The 22,090-nt window shown below is 53.8% G+C and overlaps 1 protein-coding gene across 1 annotated transcript in view; it reads left to right on the top strand.

The window, feature by feature from the left end:
• Positions 1-8,461: 8,461 nt before the first annotated feature.
• Positions 8,462-22,090, top strand: part of LOC128849082 (heterogeneous nuclear ribonucleoprotein C-like) — a 42,322-nt gene continuing 28,693 nt past the window's right edge. The window contains exons 1-2 of the mRNA XM_054049457.1: positions 8,462-8,630; positions 21,716-21,794. Of these exons, the coding sequence (XP_053905432.1) occupies positions 8,594-8,630; positions 21,716-21,794 (116 nt within the window). The 5' untranslated portion in view covers positions 8,462-8,593. The remainder of the gene's footprint in view (positions 8,631-21,715; positions 21,795-22,090) is intronic.

The raw sequence follows: 22,090 nt of genomic DNA, 5'->3' as shown, positions 1-22,090 counted from the left end.
CTGGAAGCCATCTTAAACCTGGTGCTTTTCCATTTAGAAGGAGGGGTGAGACCTGAGAGAGACAAAGGATTCCTGCCTTGTGCCAAAGCTATAAAAGGGGGTGGAACAGAACAAAAGGGGCTGCCAGTCATGATAAATTCCCTAGTTACCACCTGTACCAGGGGAAAGGATTGGGCCAGAATAGGAAGGAGTCTAGTCTGTGAAAGAAACTTATTGGAACATCTCTGAGGGTGAGTTATACTTGTATTCAGTTCCTTAATGTATTAGGCTTAGACTTGCATGTTTTGTTTTATTTTGCTTGGTAACTTACTTGTTCTGTCTGTTATAACTTGGAATCACTTAAATCCTTTTTATACGTAATAAACTCACTGTTGTTTATTAACCCAGAGTAAGTGATTAATACCTGGGGGAGCAAACAGCTGTGCATATCTTTATATCAGTGTTATAGAGGGCGGACAATTTATGAGTTTACCCTGTATAAGCTTTATACAGAGTAAAACGGATTTATTTGGGGTTTGGATCCCATTGGGAGCTGGGTGTCTTGGTGCTGGAGACAGGAGCACTTGCTGAGCTGTTTTCAGTTTAGTCTGCAGCTTTGGGGGCGTGATTCAGACCCTGGGTCTGTGCTGGAGCAGACTGGTGTGTCTGGCTCAACAAGGCAGGGTTCTGGAGGCCCAAACTGGCAGAGAAAACGGGCTCGGGGGTAAATTCAGCACATCAGGTGACAGTCCCAAAGGGGTCTCTGTGACCGAACCCATCACAACCATCAATAGCATTGTCCAGCAAGGGAGCTACAATTCAATGACTCTGAGGCCACACCAGAGGAATTGCTCACCCTCGCCTGGGGACTCAGCAGTGCCCACCAGACATGCCTGGACTTGTGTTCTCCAAGCACATGGGACTGAGGGAATAAAACAGAACACAGGGGCCCCATGCTTTGCCTTTCTCCTGCCCCCACCTATGCTGCAAGCAACACAGACACTCAGAGAAGAAGACTGAAGACTCCAACAGAGGAGACTGGCCCAGGTTTAAGGGACAAACCTGTATATTAAGGTCTGCAACATCCAGTGGGGTGAGAAAAACTGCTTCATCTAAATGTTGCCCAGTCTAATAGGGTCAAGAGTTTAAACTGGGTGCTTAGATTTTCTTTTCTTTTGGTAACTAACACTGACTTTTGCCTATCACTTAATATCACTTAAAATCTATCTTTTGTAGTCAATAAATTTGTTTAATTGTTTATCTTTGCCAATGAGTTGCCTGAAGTGGTTGGTAAATCTGCTCAGGTTTACAAAGGCTGGTGCATATCCACTTTCCATTGATGAAGTGGTGAAACAATTAATAAATTGAACAGGAGTACTTGTGGCACCTTAGAGACTAACAAATTTATTTGAGCATAAGCTTTCGTGGGCTACAGCCTACTTCATCGGATGCATAGAATGGAACATTTGCTAGTCTCTAAGGTGCCACAAGTACTCCTGTTCTTTTTGCGGATACAGACTAACACGGCTGCTACTCTGAAACCAATTAATAAATTTGCACGGCTCATCTTGAGCCATGCAAGACAGTACATTCCTGGGGTACAGTGCGGGGAGCTGGGGAAATTTGGCTGGTGCCTTTCTCTGGATGATTCATGAGTAGGGTTACTATATTTAGTGCCTCCGAAAGGAGGACACTCCACGGGGCCCCGGCCCCGCCCCAACTCCGCCCCCTCCCCAAAGTCTCCACCCCCTCCCCTGCTTCCCGCGAACATTTGATTCGCGGGAAGCCTGAAGCAGGTAAGGGGGAGTGTGGGGGGAGGAGGCGCGGCCCAGGCTGGCCCCCCCGGCGTTTCCAGCCTGGGTCGGCTCGGGCCCTGGGGTGCCGGCCCCGGGCCCGGCCGAGCACCCCCGGCCCGCCCAGCACTGCCGGTCCCCGGCCCCCGGGCCCCCGGCCGAGCACCCCCGGCCCCCGGCACCGCACTGCCGGTCCCCAGCCCGGTCCTCGGCACTGCACCGCTGTCCCGGCCCCTGGCACCGCCGTCCCGTCCCCCGAGCCCCCGGCCTGGCACCACCGGCCCGTCCCCCGAGCCCCCGGCCTGGCCCGGCACTGCCGGCCCGTCCCCCGAGCCCCCGAGCCCCTGGCCTGGCACCGCCGGCCCGTCCCCCGAGCCCCGGGCCCGGCACCGCCGTCCCCCGAGCCCCCGTCCCGTCCCCGGAGCCCCCGGCCCGGCACCGCCGGCCCATCCCCCGAGCCCCCGGCCCGGCACCGCCGTCCCCCGAGCCCCCGGCCTGGCACCGCACCGCCGGCCCGGCCCCGGAGCCCCCGGCCCGGCCCGGCCCCGCTCCGCCGGCCCCCGAGCCCCCGGCCCCGCACCGCTCCGCCGGCCCGGCCCGGCTCCGCCGGCCCCCGGCCCGGCCCCCGAGCCCCCGAGCCCCCGGCCCGGCACCGCACCGCCGGCCCGGCCCCCGAGCACCCGCACGGCGGGCCCCGCATGTCCCGATTTTCCCGGACATGTCCGGCTTTTTGGGATTTCCCCCCGGACGGGGATTTGGAGCCCAAAAAGCCGGACATGTCCGGGAAAATCCGGACATATGGTAACCCTATTCATGAGCGGCTCTGGGAGCATTCATGCAATCTAGCTGGTGTGGGGCTCCACATGCTGTTGTGCTGAGTGATAACAGCGCCTGGAGGGGTTTGCTGCTTGTCACTAGCAAAGCATTGTGAGAGACAGCCCAGGCTGGAGAGGGTTAAGGGGGCACAGCGATCCCATAGTCCCAGGCTGCACTCTGGGATCCCGTCACAATCCCATTCCTCTGGGAGACAACACTAAATCAAACCCTGATATTTCTAATGTAAAAACCAAGCAGAAAACAAATGTGACCCCCCTCCACAAATTGCTTTCGTACATCACAGAAACCAATAAAGGACACTATGACGGGGGGCACTCCCCTCCTGAGTGCCTCCCAGTGGTTGGGTGTGGTACTGCAACCTTTCCCCCATTTCTGGCACCCACTGTAGGTTGCCAACTCGCCAGACAGGTCTTCAGTGGTTCAGCCCTCTGGCCAAGTCACACATTCAGAGCAGTCCCACTTCAAGGGTAGCAGAGAGTTCACCAAACTGCCAGCTCTCACCAGGTCTTCAGCCCTCTCTCAGTGCCCTTTAAGTCCAGCTCAGGCTTCTAAAGGAGCCTTGTCCCCTTCTGGGAGCTTAGGCCACTTTACCTATGACTGGTAGGGGATCCCAGGCCCACCCCCTGCTCTGGGTCCCAGCCCGGGGACCCTACACACAGCACCCACCTACCACCTAGTTTAATTAATTGCTGCTGTTTTCCCTGGGCCTCTTCCCACCTGGTTCCTTTATCTTCACCCATTACCTTAGCTTGCAGTTCTCAGGTCCACCCCCTGCCAGCTCCAAACAGAGCTCCCTTCCTCGCCCTACAGTCCCAGCCAGGGTCTACCCTGCTTAGCCCCTGCAGCGTCTGTTATCTGAGCCCGCTGAGCTCTGATTGGCTGCATCCATGCACGTCGGAGGACCTGCCTTTGCTGCTCCTTTCCTGGGGTGTGGTACGGTAGGACTGCAAGGCCTCTAGCCCAGGACCATAAGGGCAGGTGCGCACCATCACTGGCACAAACAACGGAGTTTTGCTTTGCAGTTCATCTTTAAATAGAACAAAATTTGGGCCTACACCCAATCAGTGGCTCATTAATTCCACTGCTCTGCTTACACAGTTCACAATGCTTCCTAAAGTATCCCTCTGCCATGCAGCACTCGGGACAGACACAAGGACTTCAGAATAACACCAATCCAGACAGAATTCATGAAGAATCAGCCTTCTTCTTTATTACGCCTTCCCTTCCCCCTGCTTTCTAAGTCATGTATTGCCTGTCCTCCCCAGTTCTCAAAGCTACTATGGTCAGTCCTATGCATAACACTGTGCACACCCTTGGCTGTATATGGTCAACATACAGTAACAGGACCCTGCACTCTTTGATCTGAATGCTTAGGGCCGCAAGCTTACTCTACAGGATAATCAAAATGTCATGATGTTGTACCATTATGTTGTACGGTGCTGGTTAGTGCAGAGGTTCTCAAACTGTGCTCCACGGACCACCAGTGGTCTGCGAGCTGCATTCAGGTGGTCCACGGATAGTTCCCTTTAAGGTGCGCAGGCGTGGCTCCACTAATTAGGTGCCTGGACCCTGGAGAAGATGCACATGTAAGGTGAGGTGATGGCCTTGGGGGGAATAGGGGGTAGGTGGGAGGGGACAGTGGGGTGAGAAGAGGGGGTGGGGGGAATTTGGGACTCGCAGGGTTGTGGCGGCCAGAGAAAGCGGTGACTTTCCCCAACTCCAGGGCTGCGGCTGCTGGGGAGAGATGTCCCTCCATCCCAGCTCCAGCTCGGGGGATACTGCGATGGGGGAGAGAGGGAGAGATCCCCCTCCTTCCCAGCCCCAGTTCGGGGGCTCCCAAGGCGGAGGAGAGAGGGCACATCCATCACATTAGAGAGGTAAGACTACTGACATTAAAATGAGTTTTTTTTAACCAAAGTGCTTTGTGCCAGATATTAAACTGATAAGAACAGATATAACTTAGATAATATTTTTACTTCAAGGTCCCAGAGACACAGACAAGGTTTTCATCTCGAGGCCAAAAGACCAAAAACATCAAGACACTTGATCACGGCCTTGGATAGGCCAAGAGACTACTGACACTTGATTTGAGCTCCGAGGAGCTGAGAAACATTCATATTCCCCTTCATGCTTCAGCCACCATTCCAGAGGACATGCTTCCAGGCTGATGATGCTCATTAAAAAAATAATGCATTAATTAAATTTGTGACTGAACTCCTTAAGGAAGAACTGTATGTCTCCTGTTCTGTTTTACCTGCATTCTGCCACATATTTCATGTTATAGCAGTCTCGGATGATGACCCAGCACATGTTCATTTTAAGAACACTTTCACAGCAGATTGACAAAACACAAAGGTCCAATGTGAGATTTCTAAGGATAGATACAGCACTCCACCCAAGGTTTAAGAATCTGAAGTGCCTTCCAAAATCTAAGAGGGATGAGGTGTGGAGCATGCTTTCAGATGTCTTAAAGGAGCAATACTCCGATGCGGAAACTACAGAACCGGCTACAACAGTGCCTTGAGAACGCCTGTTCTCACTTTCAGGTGACATTGTAAACAAGACGTGGGCAGCATTATCTCCTGCAAATTGTAACCAAACTTGTTTGTCTGAGCGATTGGCTGAAGTAGGACTGAGTGGACATGTATTCTGTGTTGTAATTGAAATCAATATATTTGAAAATGTAGAAAACATCCAAAATATTTAAATAAATGGTATTCTATTATTGCTTAACAGTGCGATTAATCGCAATTAATTTTTTTAATCGCTTGACAGCTAGGGTGACCGGGTGTCCTGATTTTATAGGGACAGTCCCGATTTTTGGGTCTTTTACTTATATAGGCTCCTATTACCCCCCAACCCCCGTCCCGATTTTTCACATTTGCTGTCTGGTCACCCTATTGACAACCCTAATTTAAATAGGTGGATTTAATGCTGGGGAAAGGTGCTGCATTACCCACAGGAGAGGTACAGCATGGGCAGGGATAGGGCAAGGTTCCTTGCCCAGTCTGACAACCTGCCCCAGCCAGAATCAGATGCCCCTTCACAACCAGAGGGGAGCTCTGTCTCCACGGCCCATTTGTACCCCAGCTTATCTGCGAAGGGCTGTGTGTGTGTGAGAGCGAGTGTGTCTGCCAGAGCTGCTGTGTGAGTTTTGCTGTTGGTGTTTTGTGAGTGGGTTGGTGTGTGTGGATGTTTTGGGATATGTGTGAGTGTCTGTGTCTCGGCATGGCAGATTTCCCCATCTCACTAGCTGCAGTAACTTTTTAGTCCAATTGAAGAGCAATTTGTCCGCATTTGTAGCAGGTTGCAGTCTGAGGCCAGCTAGGGTGACCAGACAGCAAGTGTGAAAAATCGGGACGGGGGGTGGGGGGTAATAGGAGCCCATATAAAAAAAAGCCCCAAATATCAGCCTATAAAAATCGGAACATCTGGTCACCCTAAGGCCAGCAAGCCTAGTGGGCAGGCCGTGGCTCATCAGTGCTTCCGCCCCCAGAGACCTGGCAGGGGTGGTCGACTCACCGAGGATGGACTCAAGCAGCAGCTTGTCAATTCCCAGTGCTCCAGAGTTCTCCCAGACGGACGAGGGGTGGAGGGACAGTAGGGCAGCGTTTTTCAAAGTTTGGGTGGTGACCCAGTACGAGGACACGGCATGTAAGGCACTGGGTCGCCTTGCTCAGCACCCAGGGACCCTAGCGGCTCTGGGCAGCACCGCCGACAGGGATGTTAAAAGTCCCATCGGCGGTGTGGCCCAGCTCCAATACCATGCTGCACCCCAGAAGCGGTCAGCAGCGGGTCCGGCTTCTAGGCAGGGGGACCACAGGGCTCCACGCGCTGCCCCTGCCCCGAGCACCGGCTCTGCAATCCCATTAGCTTGCGCACCTTCACCTAGGAGCCAGACCTGCTGTTGGCTGCTTCCGGGGCGCAGCGCAGTCCGCGGTGCCAGGACAGGCGGGAAGCCTGCCTCTGCACCCCGGCTGCGCCGCTGACCAGGAGCTGCCGGAGGTAATCCACACCCCAACCTCATGACCCAATCCCCTGCCCCAGGCCCCCCAAAACCCAGAACCCCTTCCTGCACCTCAAACCCCTCATCCCCAGTCCCACCCGAGCCTGCACCCCCAGCCCTGACCCCCTCCCGCATCCCAAAACCCTCCCCCAACCCTGAGCCCCTCCCACATCCCAACCCCCTCATCCCCAGCTCTGTTGGGTCACGGGCATTAACAATTTTCTTCAACTGGGTCCCCAGAAAAAAGTTTGAAAAATCACTGCAGTAGGGGGACCCATCTATCCTGCTCCAGTGAGTCCCTGCCCAGTGCCCAAGGGGGAGAGATGTACAGTGTCTCGGTCCCCTCTTCCTGGTGCACCTGACCAGCCTCTCCTGGGCCACTTCCTGCCCCCTGCTCGCTTCGGTTTGGGGCCTGCGAGGTCCCGGTCAGCCTCAGCAGCTCAGCCCTCTAACTAAGCACTGCCCAGCGCTCGCCCCAGTATCCCTGGGTCAGGCCCCTGCCCTGCCAGCTGGGCCTTACCCCTCTCCAGAGGCCCACTTGGTCCCAGAAGCTGCCCCTGACTTCCAGCCGTTGGACAGCCTCCCTGGTAGCCTGGCAGCGCCCCACTTCAAGCACATCCCCCACTTGGGGCTTGCTCTGCAGTGTGCCAGGGCCCCCTTGGCCCAGTCTGGCTCCTTCCTTCCCTAGGCCCCCGCAAAGCCCATCGGTCTCCCCAACTCCCACCCACTCCCAGCCCCACTTCTCTTCCTTCCATGCCCACCCCACAGCCCCCCTTCCTTCCATGCCCACCCCACGCCCCCCTTCTCTTCCTTCCATACCAGCCCCATGCCCCCCCTTCCTTCCATGCCCACCCCATGCCCCACACCCCCCTTCTCTTCCTTCCATGCCCGTCCCACACCCCAAGCCCCCTTCTCTTCCTTCCATGCCCGCCCCACGCCCCCAGCCCCCTTCTCTTCCTTCCATGCCTGCCCCACGCCCCCAGCCCCCTTCTCTTCCTTCCATGTCCGCCCCACGCCCCCTTCTCTTCCTTCCATGCCTGCCCCACGTCCCCAGCCTCCTTCTCTTCCTTCCATGCCCACCCCACACCCCTTCTCTTCCTTCCATGCCCACCCCCAGCCCCCTTCTCTTCCTTCCATGCGTGCCCCACATCTCCAGCCCCCCTTCTCTTCCTTCCATGCCCGCCCCACACCCCCAGCCCCCCTTCTCTTCCTTCCATGCCCACCCCACACCCCAGCCCCCTTCTCTTCCTTCCATGCCCGCCCCACACCCCAGCCCCCCTTCTCTTCCTTCCATGCCCGCCCCACACCCCCAGCCCCCTTCTCTTCCTTCCATGCCCGCCCCACACCCCAGCCCCCTTCTCTTCCTTCCATGCCCACCCCACACCCCCAGCCCCCCTTCTCTTCCTTCCATGCCCGCCCCACAGCCCCAGCCCCCCTTCTCTTCCTTCCATGCCCGCCCCACAGCCCCAGCCTCCCTTCTCTTCCTTCCATGCCCGCCCCACGCCCCCCGTCTGGCCTTGGGGGGCCCGCGGGGTTGCAGGGCCAGCCAGGCAGCCTCTCTGAGTGCGCAGAGCCCGCCCCGGCCGGGAAGCGCTGCCCCCGCCTGCTACAGGCCCGTTGCCCGGCGTGGGAGTTTTGCCACTAGCTCCAGTGGGGACAGGATCGGGCCCGCCTGGAGCCGGGCCGCGGCCCCGAACCCCCAACCCCAGCCACTGCGCTGAGCTCATGGTACAGAAATACACCCCCCCCCCCGCCTCGGAGATGGTTTGCGTCGCGCGTAGCCCTCCCCCCCTCCCCACTAGAGGAGATGGTACGTTCCGCCGACCAGCCCTCCCGACGTCCGTTGGCGCTGGGGCAGGAGCTGCTGGCGAGCGGGGCGCGCGCGAGTGGTGCCGCGAGCCGAGCCGAGCCCAGCCCAGCCCCCAGCTGCAGCGGGCCGAGCCCTGCGTCCGGCTGGCCCCGGCCCCGCCCGGGGGGCATGACTCTGTTCGGCAGCGAGGACGGGTGCTGGAGATGTGAGTACGGCCCGGCCCGGCCCGCGGGCGCTGCTGGCGCAGGAAGGCGGGGACCGGGCGGGCGAGCGAGGCCGCGCAGCGGGGCTACGGCGCGGGGACGGCCGGTCCCCAAGCCGAAGGGAGGTGCCTCCCTTCCCCCGCCGGGGCCGGGGCCGGGGCCGGGGTCCGCCCGCGCTCTCGGGGTGGCCGCGGGAGGCCGCTGGGCCCGGGAAGGCCCGAGGGGAGGCTGGGCCCGGTCTAGTGGCGCTTGGCTGCTCCGCGCCTAGCCGGGGGGGTCGGGCGGCCGGGGCTGGGGGGTCGCTCCCGGCTTTGGTCTCGGGCCAGGAGGAGCGTTCGCTGCCGTTCAGCGGGGCCGCGCCATCTCGGGGAGCCGCGACAGCAGCCTCGGGCTCGGCCTCCAGGGGTGCCCGGATCCGCGGAGTCCCAGGGCAGAGTCCGGGATTGAGACCCCGAGACAGGAGATGCGCTGGGAGAAGCCGGTACATTAAGGAGCAGCAAGTCCCAGCACTGCGCGGTGTCCCCGGGAGTGCTGCGGGAATCCAGTGGCTGAACTGCTAGTAAAACCTGCCATCTCTCGCCTGGAGGACTGACGGGGAGCCAGTGTTGTGCCTGGAAAAGCTGCTGGGGCCATTTTGGGAATGGCAAAGCAGTGAGCCTTACTTCTGTAACTGGTTGAAATCAGAATTAAAGTAGAATGGTAAAGCGCCTACATTAACACGGGATGATGGGGATAAACCTGCGTGGCTTCTGCAAGGAATATCCTGCCTCTGCATCCTATTAGAATTCAACGAAAAGGAGAACAGCTGACATGGTTTATTTGGAGTTTTAAAAAGCTTTTGACAAAGTCCTTCATGACAGGAAACTCACGAAACTGGAGTCCAAAATAAGGAATTAACATGGATCAAAAACTGGCGAAGTGACAGAAAAACAACAAGCAGGATTATTTTCAACATGGCAAAAGGTTAACAAGGTTCTGTACTATGACCGCAGTTTTTAATATATTAATCAATGATCTGGAAAAGGAGGTGAGGTAGCAAAAATTTGCAGGTGACACAGGATCATTTAGAACAGGAGGACTTGTGGCACCTTAGAGACTAACACATTGATTGGAGCATAAGCTTTCATGGGCTACAGCCCACTTCATCGGATGCATAGAATGGAACATATAGTAAGAAATATATATACACATACCGAGAACACGAAAAGGTGGAAATAGCCATACCAACTGTAAGAGGCTAATTAATTAAGATGCGGTTAGTCATTTAGGTTAGTTAAGACTAGAGAAGACCAAGAGGAACTTCAGAGGGACCCAGTTAAGCTAGGTGAATGGGCAGCATGGTGGGAAGTGATATTCCATGTTGAGAAATGCAAGGCAATGCACATGGGAAGAAATAATTTGAACTACTCCTACACCTTGTTGTGTTCTAAATTAACTGTAACGACTCAAGAAAAAGTCCCGGATGTCACTCACTGAAAGTTGGCAGCAATAGTCAAAAAACCAAAATGTTAGAGTGCTTAAAGAACTGAATGGGTAATAATAAAAATATTATAACGCCATTTTATAAATCAATGGTCTGGCTTCACCAGCAATACTGTATTCAGTTCTGGCCACTTCATCTCCAGAAGGATATAGCAATAATTGATGGGTTTCAAAGATGGGTGACAAAAATAATTGGTGAGGGAAGACTTCTGTATGTGGCAAGATTGAAGAGATGGGGTCTGTTTAGTTTAGGGAGGGGCTGTGTGGAAGTATACAAAGCCTCAAGGAATACAAAATAATGAGTGGTCTAGAGCAGTGGTCTCCAAACTTTTTTGATCGCGCACCCCTATCAGTAAAACACTTTTGAGCACACACCCCCTGCTCTACCATTTTTGCCAAAGCAAAAAAAAATAGTCCTCCTCCTGCCGTGCACCCCCAAGGATCCTCTTGCACACCCCACTTTGGAGACCACTGGTCTAGAGAAGGGAGATCAGGAACTCCTGTTGACCCTCTCTGATTACTAGAACAAAGGGATGGTCAAATTGAAAGACAGCAAATGTAAAACTGTTAAAAGGAAATTCATTATACAAAGCATAATTCGGCTGTGGAACTCGCTGTCACAAGATATTGATGAAGCCGAGGGTCTAAGACAGAATGGACATTTATATTGATGATGAGGACATCTATAGCTCCTTCAGAAAGGATATTAACACCAATATTTTTAGATAGAATGTGAACACTCCTTCAGGGTACAAGCCAACTATGAAAGGATTTTGGGAAGACCCTTCCCCTAGGGGCAGGTTATTCCATTATTGTCCACTAGGGGGTTTCTTGCACATCCTTCTGAAACATGTGATGCTGGCCACTGTCCGAGGATGGATCTCTGAGGCTCTGATCTGGTGTGGGAATTCCTACATTCTGTTGATTGATGGTCTGTTGCAGTTTGCAGGCTGTTTGACAGTAGCTTAGACTGAAGCCCTATCTGAACTAGCATAAAGCAATGTTAGTGACACTATATTGCAGAGGCACTCGTACTACAGTGATGGGGGTCATAGAATCATAGAATATCAGGGTTGGAAGGGACCTCAGGAGGTCATCTAGTCCCACCCCCTGCTCAAAGCAGGACCAACACCAACTAAATCATCCCAGCCAGGGCTTTGTCAAGCCAGGCCTTAACCTCTAAGGATGGAGATTCCACCACCTCCATAGGGAACCCATTCCAGTGCTTCACCACCCTCCTAGTGAAATAGTTTTTCCTAATATCCAACCTAGACCTCCCCCACTGCAACTTGAGACCATTGCTCCTTGTTCTGTCATCTGCCACCACTGAGAACAGCCTAGCTCCATCCTCTTTGGAACCCCCTTTCAGGTAATTGAAAGCAGCTATCAAAACCCCTCTCATTCTTCTCTTCTGCAGACTAAACAATCCCAATTCCCTCAGCCTCTCCTCATAAGTCATGTGCCCCAGCCCCCTGATCATTTTCTTTGCCCTCCACTGGACTCTCTCCAATTTGTCCACATCCTTTCTGTAGTGGGGGCCCCAAAACTGGATGCAATACTCCAGATGTGGCCTCATCAGTGCCGAATAGAGGGGAATAATAATAGTCACATAAGTACTTTAGATAGAGAACATGGTTTGTTGTCTTGCTGGTTCTTACAAAAGCTCATCAAGACTACATTTGACAGAACCATTCTGTAGTGTCATCACACAGTACACCCTACAGCCAGGGTTGTGCCAGCACATTATGGGGCTCCGGAGCACCTCCTCCGTAGTGGCCAGCTGGAAGCTGGAGTTTTGGGATAAATCCTAAATGTAAGGCACTGCCTCATTGTGGGATGGAGTTAGGAGGACTGGCTAAAGTAGTGCAGCTGCATGACTTGTGGCTTCCCAACCACAGTGGGGAGAAATTGTTGTAAGCTACACAGGTTCAACTGGACCTGAGGTAAAGACCTCATCCTTTCCCCCCTTACAACCTGGGCTTGCAAAATGATGGGGACAGTTTCTGTGTCTGCACTCTGTGTTCTTTCCATATGGTGGTTTGGTGCAAAACCTTTTCACTTGATATTATTTGAAGTACTGGTGCAGGCTGGTCTAGGTCCACCCATAAGTAAAACCCCTCCCCATCAACTAAAGGGGAGAAATCACAAAGTCCAGGCTCCAGTTGATTACAGGGGACAACAAAGGAGAAAACAGGAATGGGAGTGAGGTCAAAGTTTGAAAATCAGGGAACCAGAGTGGGACACCAAGCAGAGAATCTCGGAAAGCGCTTCCGCCCCCAAGGAATCAGAGGACACGGCCCAGAGGAATTCTACATAAAGATATGAACAACGAGGGACTGGAAATGGGCCCCACCATAGTAGATCTCTCTCTCTCTCACTCACACTCACACACACAGTAGCTTCCTTCTCGTGGAGTGATGGATGGAAACTGACCAATGCCAGGAGGAAGGGAGCCACGGATAATCTTGATAGAGAGTTCCAAAGGCTGGCTTCTATTATAATTATTTAGTTCAAGATCCAGCAGGCTCCAGCATGCTTCTTGGGACACTGCGCCCTCACATACCCCAGAAATGTAGGCTGTGCTCTCACAAAACAGGCCCAAAGATCAGTAGCATGGCAGCCTTGGGGTGCATTGTGCTCAGGAGTGCCAAGCCAGGCAGGCCTAGTTTGGGGTTCGTTCTTCCTTTCACAGATGGATTCGAGAAGCTATTTTAATTGGCAAGGCATCAACAGTAAAAAGCGCCCCTCCTTCCATTTCTTCTCCAGCAAGTGGGGTGGCATGCTCCTAGCTGGACTGCAGCATCACCAGGGCCAGGTGGCGGGGAGAGGATCTTAGTCTCTGTCCCTTCTTGGGAGGCAGCGATGCTCAGATGGGTCAGGACTAGAGACTTCTTAAGCTCTAGTCACTCTCTGGAGCCAGGTCTCGCTCCCAACTCTGTCCAAGCTCTGGGAGTGGGTAGCTGTGCCCATCCACTGGCCTTGCACTGGGTGGATGTTGCTAGCACCTCAGCTAGGGTCTGGCCTTGTAGGGGACTCCCTGCCCAGCAGGGTGAAAGCCTGTTTCCATCATCTGGGAGCAATGCAGTTTGAAAGCCCCAGTGTGGTCAGGGATTCAGTTAGCTGTGATTGCACATGGGGGCCTGTGGGGAAGCTGCAGGGTGGAGGTTTCGCTCCACATGTGGTCAGCCAGAGATGGAAGGTAAGCAGAGAAATCACTGCAGGCTCCAAGAGGATGAAAACATGGTTTCCTGGGTTCCCTCCTAGGGGTCTCTACAGAGGGAGCTCTCAGCTTGGAGCTCCTTGAGGGTTTCTTGTCTTCAGTATTTATCATATTGGCTTCTACAAACCCTCGTACAAATCCAGGAATTCAACGGCCTGCCACTTCCCTTCAGTCTCTTCCACTTGCACCCCAAGTCATCCATTAGATCCATATGACCATCCACCCTTTGCCTCTGTAAATCTGCCTCCCACTTCTGCTGGTCTGCATGGCTCCTCCGTATCCTGATCGTCTCAGTACCTGACTGTCACCCACCCCATGGCCCCACCCTATCACCTCAGTACTTCACTACTACCCCCCCCCCGATAGCCCCATCACCTCAGTACCTGACTGCCACCTGCCCCATGACCCCTCAGTGCCCCCCAATTACCTCAGTACCTGACTGCCACCCACCCCATGGCCCCACCCTATCACCTCAGTACTTCACTACTACCCCCCCTGATAGCCCCATCACCTCAGTACCTGACTGCCACCTGCCCCATGACCCCTCAGTGCCCCCCAATTACCTCAGTACCTGACTGCCACCCACCCCATGGCCCCACCCTATCACCTCAGTACTTCACTACTACCCCCCCCGATAGCCCCATCACCTCAGTACCTGACTGCCACCTGCCCCATGGCACCTCAGTGCCCCCATCACCTCATTATCTGACTGTCACCCACCCCATGACCCCTCAGTGCCCCCATCACCTCAGTATCTGACTGCCACCCACCCCATGACCCTCTGTGCCCCCCAATTATCTCAGTACCTGACTGTCACCCACCCCATGGCCCTTCAGTGCCCCCCATCACCTCAGTAACTGGGTGCCACCCGCCTCATGGTCCCACCCCATCACCTCAGTACTTCACTACTACCCCCCTGATAGTCCCACCCCCGTCACCTCAGTATCTGACTGCCACCTGCCCCATGGCACCTCAGTGCCCCTATCACCTCAGTGTCCCTATCACCTCAGTACCTGATTCCACCCGCCCCATGGCCCTACCTCCATCACCTGAGTATCACCTGTCCCATGGCTCCTCAGCTCCATGCCTCTTGCCGAGGTGGTTTTATTTTGCCGGCAAAGCAAAGGAGTTTTGTTCGCGGAAAGAGCATTGTAGTGTGTGCAGTTTTGTTGATGAAATCTGACTTTTGTTGACAAAAGTCTGTAGTGTAGACAGGGCCTTAGTGTTGCTGATGTGCCTGCATGGAATTGTTACTGTGAAATCCAAAATCACTCCCATTGTCCACCTCAATGCCAGCAGAAGTCACACCAGACAGTCCTTGGCTTCTTCGCTAGTCGCCTGTTATGTTGGTGAGATTTTGTTTTTGTGTGTGATATGGACACTTCCCCACTGGGAACTAGACCCACAATTCAGAGACCAGTGAGTAGCATCAGCGGTTTGGTCTCCACCAAGCTATGCTGCAGTTCAAGTAGGCAACAATAGTGTTTGGAAGTCCTGGACAACTAGAGCATTATCTGGCTGACAGGATACAGTAAAAGTTGTTCTAATCTTCAAAAAAGGAAGCAGGGCTGATCCTGGCAATTCCTGCCTTGGAAGTCTAATTTCTAACCCTAGTAAAATAATAGAACAAATATTAAAAACAAAAAGAAAGCACTAACGCTTTGGAGGATAAAGGCACTATGAGCAATAACGAGAACAGGTTTAAAAAGACGAGTTCTAGCCAAAAAAATCTTGCTCATGCTTTTCGACAAAATTGGATATATTTAGAGATTAGTAAAGTATTTGCCACAGTGACTCACAAAAATCATACTCTTAAAATTGATTCAGATTGGCTTTGATATGGATATTACATGGACTAAAAAATTATTATGAAACCCTAAACAAAGGGCATTGAAAAGGAGCAGTTGAAATTGCAGGTGGAGAGGTGGGGATCCAGGTGGATAGGGGTTGGAAGAAGGTAAACGTCATATTAGTGAAACGTGCCAGAGTCTGCCAGTCAATGGGATAGAGTAAGATGCTATTCAACAGAAGAGTGGTTGAATCTGGCCTTAAATTTGCAGATGACACTAAATTGGGATAGTTGCCTACAGCAGAGAGGATAGAAATAGTACCGGTGAATTGAGAGAAACTGGAAATATGAGCAGAAAATAAAATGCAATTCCTCTTGGAATAAAATGCATAGTGATTTGGGGACAATATCATCCGATTTACAGATTTTCAAGGGAAGAGTGAAACCCGGAGGGCAGTGATGCTGAAAGAGACTGACAGATGACAGTAGAGGGCAAATTAGACATGGATGTGCAGTGTGATGTGGCAACAATGCTCTTTTGGACAGAGACCTCACATCGTGGACAAGGCATGAATAGTCCCGATCTGCATGAGGCACCTGGAATAGGGTGTTCGGTTCTGGACACCTCGTTCCCAGAAGAGAGAGTGAAACTGGAAGGGATTCAGAGAAGAGCAGCGGAATGATGAGACAGACTGGTTGTAGAGGAGCTGAATAGATAGCACGGCTAAGGTGGGGACATGACAACAGCCTGCAACTATGGAGCCTGTAAACACCAAGAAGGAGGAAGAATTATTGGCTGGTACAAGGCGGTGCAGATAGGAGCAGTGGGATGGAGTGATAATGTGTAGTGCAGGTTTTCTAGTGCTGGAAGGAACCTATTGCTTGGGCACAATTCAAGCTAGATGGGACAAAGCCCTGGAGAATATACTCTAGGGGACGATCCTGCACTGGCAGGGAAAGGGGCTGGATGACCCAGGAAACGGGCCTGAACCAAACACTCCAAACCTTGGATCCAGATCCCTGTTTCCACATCTGGCCCTTCCTCTCTCCTGTGCTGAGCCTAGCACCCAGAACTTTGGCTATGAATCTCGTATCTTGGGGCCATCCGTGTTTCTTATTATTCTGAGGCATAAAGGCCATCTCAGACACCCAGTCCCCACCCCAACACTTTATTGCCTTGCTGCTGTTATGTATGTTACCGTGTTGCCTAGAGGCCCAGAGGCGCTATTGCTGTCAAGACACATAGTGGGACGCAGTCCTTGCCCCAAAAAGCATACAGTCTAAATAGACAAGGTAGAGGGGCCATGGCTTGCCAAAGGTGACAAAGATCTGGGAATAGAACCTAATTCTCCTGAATCCCAATCCAGTGCTCTACCCATTAGACCACACTGCCTGCCAGCATGGCCTTGCTGGAGTGAGAGTCTGGGAGCAGCATCGCTGCAAAGCAGTGGCAATGTGAAAGGTCTCCCAAGTACGCAGGCACATGAGTGGGGATATCTTGGGATGGTTTCCCTCCTGCACCCCATTCCTTCTTAGCCGTGCCAGGCCATCTCTGCAGAGTCTGTCGCAGCTGAGGCATCTGTTGTTTGCCTGGGAACACCTATCAGCATTTCATGAATACTAATTCAGCTGGTACTTGGGCTCCGTGAGAAGTGTTCCAGAAGATGGAGCCCCGGGGATTACTGCAAACAAGAGGAGACCGTGTTCATTGCACAGGTGATGATGTGCAGACATGTAACAGGTGCAAATGCAGCGCCATGGAGAGAGGAGGGGCTGTCGGAGCAGTCCAGACCCTTCCAAGGCACTGGCAACCAACATACTAGTGGAGTCCTAATGGTTACTAAAGACTCGCTGTCAAGATAAAGAACTGGCAGCAACAGGAAGTACATCTGCTTGGCTGGGGCGCTGCCTGGAATTCCACAGCTCTGTGTCCTGTCCCAGCACATACTGGGTGTTGTATGGGCCCATCTCAGCCATTCCTGAATCCTGCTCTGGATCTCTGTGCGGGGCAGAGTAATGGTGGCGCCAGGATGATCTGTGGTTGCATGGCGTACCGGCACTACTCTTTGGATGCAGCAGCAAAGATACTCGGGTGATGAGTGCAGTCGGTACCAAGATAGATTTCCAGTCCATGTGCTGGGATGTGCAAACGTGGATGGAAAGCAGGAGCTGCGCCGATGGGAATGGTGAGCTCTTAGTCTGGGCTTTTGCTCCTACTGCATGTAACTCCCGCAGGTCTGTATGCGCAAAGCATACCCCTGGGGAGGCTCTTTCACTCATTCTCTCCACTGTGGGAAGGCAGAGGATCTTTCACCTCCATCCCCCATACTATTTCCTGCCAGCTCTGAGCTTCTGCACCCCTGACATTGAGCTCTGAGACTCCCCAGCACTGATTGGGGCTGGCACATGGGGTAGGGGACAGCGATGGTCCGTGGTGGGATCGGTGGATAATGGTCTTGCTTGAAAGGTTGTTGCATCCTCCCCAAGCTGCACTGGACCCTAGTTCCCCCTTTGGCAGGACCATTACTAAAGGGGCTTTCCTTCTACTGGGCTGGGAGAACATTCGTGTCCTGCACTGAAAGGCAGCAGGTATCAGCTGTTTGTGACGTCCAGCTGAGTGACATCTTGCCAGACTGGCTTGGCCTTGTATTCTTCTGCAAATTTTGTTTCCAGACAGCGTTCTGGACCCAGTCAGCACAGTTCACACTCAGCTGTAGGCACACCAGGCAGGGGTGGTTTATTCAGCTAGTGACACTGGATGCAGACAGGGTTAATGCACCGTGTTCTCTACCTGGGCTGACCCGTGCAGTTCTTAAGCCAGGTCAAAACATTCTCTGTCCTGATCCAGTGCAACTTCACTGAACCTGGGCTCAAGGCCTGTGTGGTTGGGGCCATGTTATTATTGGGACTGCAGCATCGACTCTCCAGCCGAGAGCTGGTCCCCATTGTGCTGGCCTCGGTACATATACTAACAAAGAGACTGTCCCTGCCCCAAAGAGCTCACAGGCGGAGGGGCAGCAGCTTGCTGAAGGTCACAAGGTAGGTCCGTGGTAGAGGCCTCCTAAGTCTCCCACTAATGCCTTATCTACTGATCCGTGCTGCTGCTAATAAATACGAGGCTTGAATCCATGACCCTGAGATTAAGAGTTTCATGCTCACCCAGTGAAGCCACCAAGCAAGGATGGCATCGGTCGCAAGAAGTCATTTGCTGCCCTGGCAGTGGGCCCAGCAGCTGCTTCTAGTGGAGCAGATAGGGGCGGGCGCCTCCCATCTGTTCATTCACCGGGAGCAAAGAGAAGAGCGTGGGCAGGATTCCTGTGCCCACCTGGAATGGACTTTGGACGCAGCTCCTGCCATGAGAAGAACCAGGACTGGATGTCAGTGGGCTACAAGGCCAAGCGCAGACCCTCACGTGGCTGTTTGCCTGCAGCAATAGAGGAACTTTACCTGTGGTTCTGGGACTATGTAACTTCTGCCCTTGGAAGCTGGGAATCCCCATCTGCAGAGAGGCTGCCTCACACGGGGGTGCCCCAGTCTGTTGAAGGCCCTTTCTAAAGCAGGCCACCAGCCTGGGCCATGTCTGGCAGTGGCCAGGGTACCTCCTGGGGTAAGAAGAAAGGACTGAAATGAAGCTCTCAGAGTAAGTGCAAAGAAAGTGCATTTGTGCCAATGGGAACATAGGGCCCTGGAGTACACGGAGACTGAGACACGAGTAATTGATTCCCCGGGGGCAACATTTCTGATGTTCAGATTGCCGTGTCTTTCACTGTTCACCCACCGGGCTTTTTATAAACCGTCTGGAGACTCCAGAAACACAGCAGCTGCAAGCCCCGTGTGTAAACTTTAGCGACCTGCTAACGCTCGCTCACTCCCCCTAGCTGTGTCAGTGACCATGGTGTAGGTGCTGGTGCCTCTCCCCTGGGAGGTTACAGGGACCACACCGGCAGGGGCACTGGCTCAGCCAGCCTGCAGACCAGTCACAGATTGCCATAGCTGCACCCCCTGCTCTGAAGCAGAGGTGAAGGGCCAGGCAGCTCCTCAGAGGGTAAATACTTTACTGTCCTAGCAGGGCTTTTGTGTGGCTAGCAGCACCCTGGCCTGGAGATGGCTTAATAACAAACGTTCCTCAAAGTCCCAGAATAGAGTCCATCAGCACAACACAAAGCTTCTGCTCTGACCTCTTCAGCCAGGCTTGGAGCGCATCTTTTGTCCCAAACTGCTCTGCACCAAGCAGCCACGCCTGGCCAAAACTCAGCTTTCTTCAACTCTCCCTCTTTGGCCTAGAGAGGTCAGCAGGCAAAGCCCCTCTGCTGCTCTCCTGGCCACCGCGGGTAGGACCTCCTGCCCTCTGCAGCTTCTGCCCTTACTTCCCCAGCAGCTCCCTCACCTCCCTTGGGTGAGAGAGATCAGTGGGTAACCAGCCTTCCCCTGCTGCTGTCGCTGTCTTTGTAAGACCCAGGTTCCTTCCCTTAAGCCCAGTTGGGCAGGAAGGAATCGATCACAGGTGCACTGGACTTCTCTTCCCTCCCCTCCCCCCCCCACTTCTTAAAGGGGCCAGTCAGCCTGTGACAGCCATCAACTGTGGTGACAATGCAAATAATTACCTTGTGCCCTAAGGCTGTTTAAACCCCTGGGACTGAGACCCCTCCCAGCCTCACCTCCTGTGAACTTCACCCCTGGAGGGCGTCTTTGAAACAACACTTGTACAAAGTGCTGCATATCCATCTGTGCTGATCCTCTCCACTTCAGCCAGAAATGGTAAATGGAAGGCTGGGCTGCCTCTTTGTTCAAGAGACCTTCAAAGAGAGCCCAGCCCTCTGCTGGAAGAAGTGCTGGCTACCCGTGGGTAGGACTCAGGTGGCATCTTGGTGACAGGTAGGGTAACCATACGTCCCGTTCTGGCCAGGACAGTCCCTTTTTTAAGCCCTGTCCCGATGGTCCTGACTTTTTTGGCAAAAGTGGGCATTTGTCCCGTTTGCTCTTGTCAGCTTGATCAGTTGGCAAGAGCAAACAGAACAAATGCTCACCTTCTAAAAAAAAAAGTGGGGTGTGGAGGAACGTGCTGGGGCAAGCAGTGATGCCAGCCCCGCGCAGGGCGGGGAGGCAGGGCTCAGGTGAGGGCATGCAGGTCGTGGGCAGGGGGAAGGCAGGGCACGGGTGAGTAGTGATGCCAGCCCCAGCCTTGCACAAACAGTGATGCCAGTCCCGCATGGGGGGGCTCAGGTGAATGGCTCAGGAAAGGCTTGCGCTAGCCCCACGTTGTGTCCCATTTTCCCTTTGGGAAATACAGTCACCCTAGACGGGGTGCTGTGACCGGCTTTTTGATGAGACCCAAAAGCAAGGTCCTGATCACTTGTGGTCATCAAAGATCCCGTGCCACTGGGATGTGAGTGGTGTTACACTGGCCAAACTCTAGTGTGGATAATCTCATTCTGCCTCTTCCAGCCCCCTTGTCGTTGCACTTGGCTGTTGGTTTTCTCTTCACATCCTGTCCTTACTGCTTGTGTCGTCTGTCCAGCATCTAGCACAATGGGGTCCAGTTCCTGGACTGGGGTCCCTAGTTACTACCATAATATAGGGACTACCTCTAATAATGGGGCTCTGTCCAGGAACCTGTACCCCAGGCCTGACCAAGAGGGACCATGTACAGACAGGCCATCAGCCATGTTCTGTAACTGGGTTAAAGCCCTGCTCACGCAGAATGTGAGCATCAGGCATCACGGGAGGTTGTGGCAGTCATTGGAGGATCTGGAAAGGAGGGTGCTTAGGGGGTGTGGGTTAGTGGTGATTATGGTGCCTTTGTATCTTCAGCATGTGGCAGTATTGTGTGTGGAGCGTTGCTCAGTGGTTGGAACCAGTGACTAGGAGTTGGGACTCTTGTATTCAGCTCATGGCTCTGATGCTAGTTTGCTTTTAGGCTAATGTGTTCAGAAGTGGCCTCTGGTTTTGGGTGTTTAATATGAGCCTGGTGTTCCGACGGTTCAGGCACCCTGATCTCCAGTTGAAGTCACGGCTACTGTGAGTGCTCAGCTCCTCTGACAGTTGGCCCCACCTGATTTCAAGTCAGGCATCAAAAACTCTCCCCCGCCAATCAGAGGCTATTTTTCAAAATGTGGCCTCTAATATCCCTGTGCCTCGGATCCCGTCAGTAAAATAGGGATCGTGATAGTGACTGGCCTGCTTGGGAGTGGGGGGATGAGGGAGTCCCTGTGAAGTGCTTGGAAGTGTGACGTGCTAGAGCCACCCTGGAGGTCATTCAGTCAGTCACCAAAATCGCTCCTCTGGTTCTCGCTGCTTGTGGTTCAGTTCAGAAAGGAGTGGGGGGGGCTTGAAAACAATAAGAAGATTCCAAAAGTGCCTAAGGGAGCAAGGGCCCAGTTCCGCCAAGGCATTTAGGCACCTGAGCCCAACTGAAATCAGTGGAAGTTAGGCGCCGAGGTGGTCCCTGAGAGCCAATGGGTGTTGGCTGCCAGTTCCCTGAGGTGTTTTTGGAACCCCCATGTTAAGGCAATAGACGTCTGTTTCTTCTCGTATCCCCCTTCCTTTCTGTCCCCACTCCTAGCCCTGTCTCACTCCCCCTCTGTCTCTTCCCCTAGACTTGGACATGGCCAGAGAACCCAAGCCGAGCCGAGCCAGGCCTGGACAGAAGCGGCAGCATGGTGGCACCCTCTACCAGTGAGTCTGCGTGGCGTGTTGTGGTCTGTTGGGGGTGGGGGTGCTTGCTTCTGGGCCTGGGGATTATCCTCAATAGTGTCGGAAGAGCCTCGGCGGGTCTCTCGTGAGACAAGACCTTTGCCCCGATGGTCTCTCTTCTCCCACCATCCCTCCTCCCCATATCCCATTTTCTTCTGCTCTTCACTCAGCCAGGTCCTGCTCCCTCCAGGTTCTCCTCCCATAGCCCACAGGGCCCCCTGCACCCCACCACAGCCCAGCCCTTGGTTGGCAGGGCGTTCAACTCTCGCTCTCTGCTG

This window comes from Malaclemys terrapin, chromosome 14 (assembly GCF_027887155.1).
Source record: "Malaclemys terrapin pileata isolate rMalTer1 chromosome 14, rMalTer1.hap1, whole genome shotgun sequence".
NCBI lineage: Eukaryota > Metazoa > Chordata > Testudines > Emydidae > Malaclemys > Malaclemys terrapin.
This window is presented reverse-complemented; position numbering and strand designations above follow the sequence as displayed.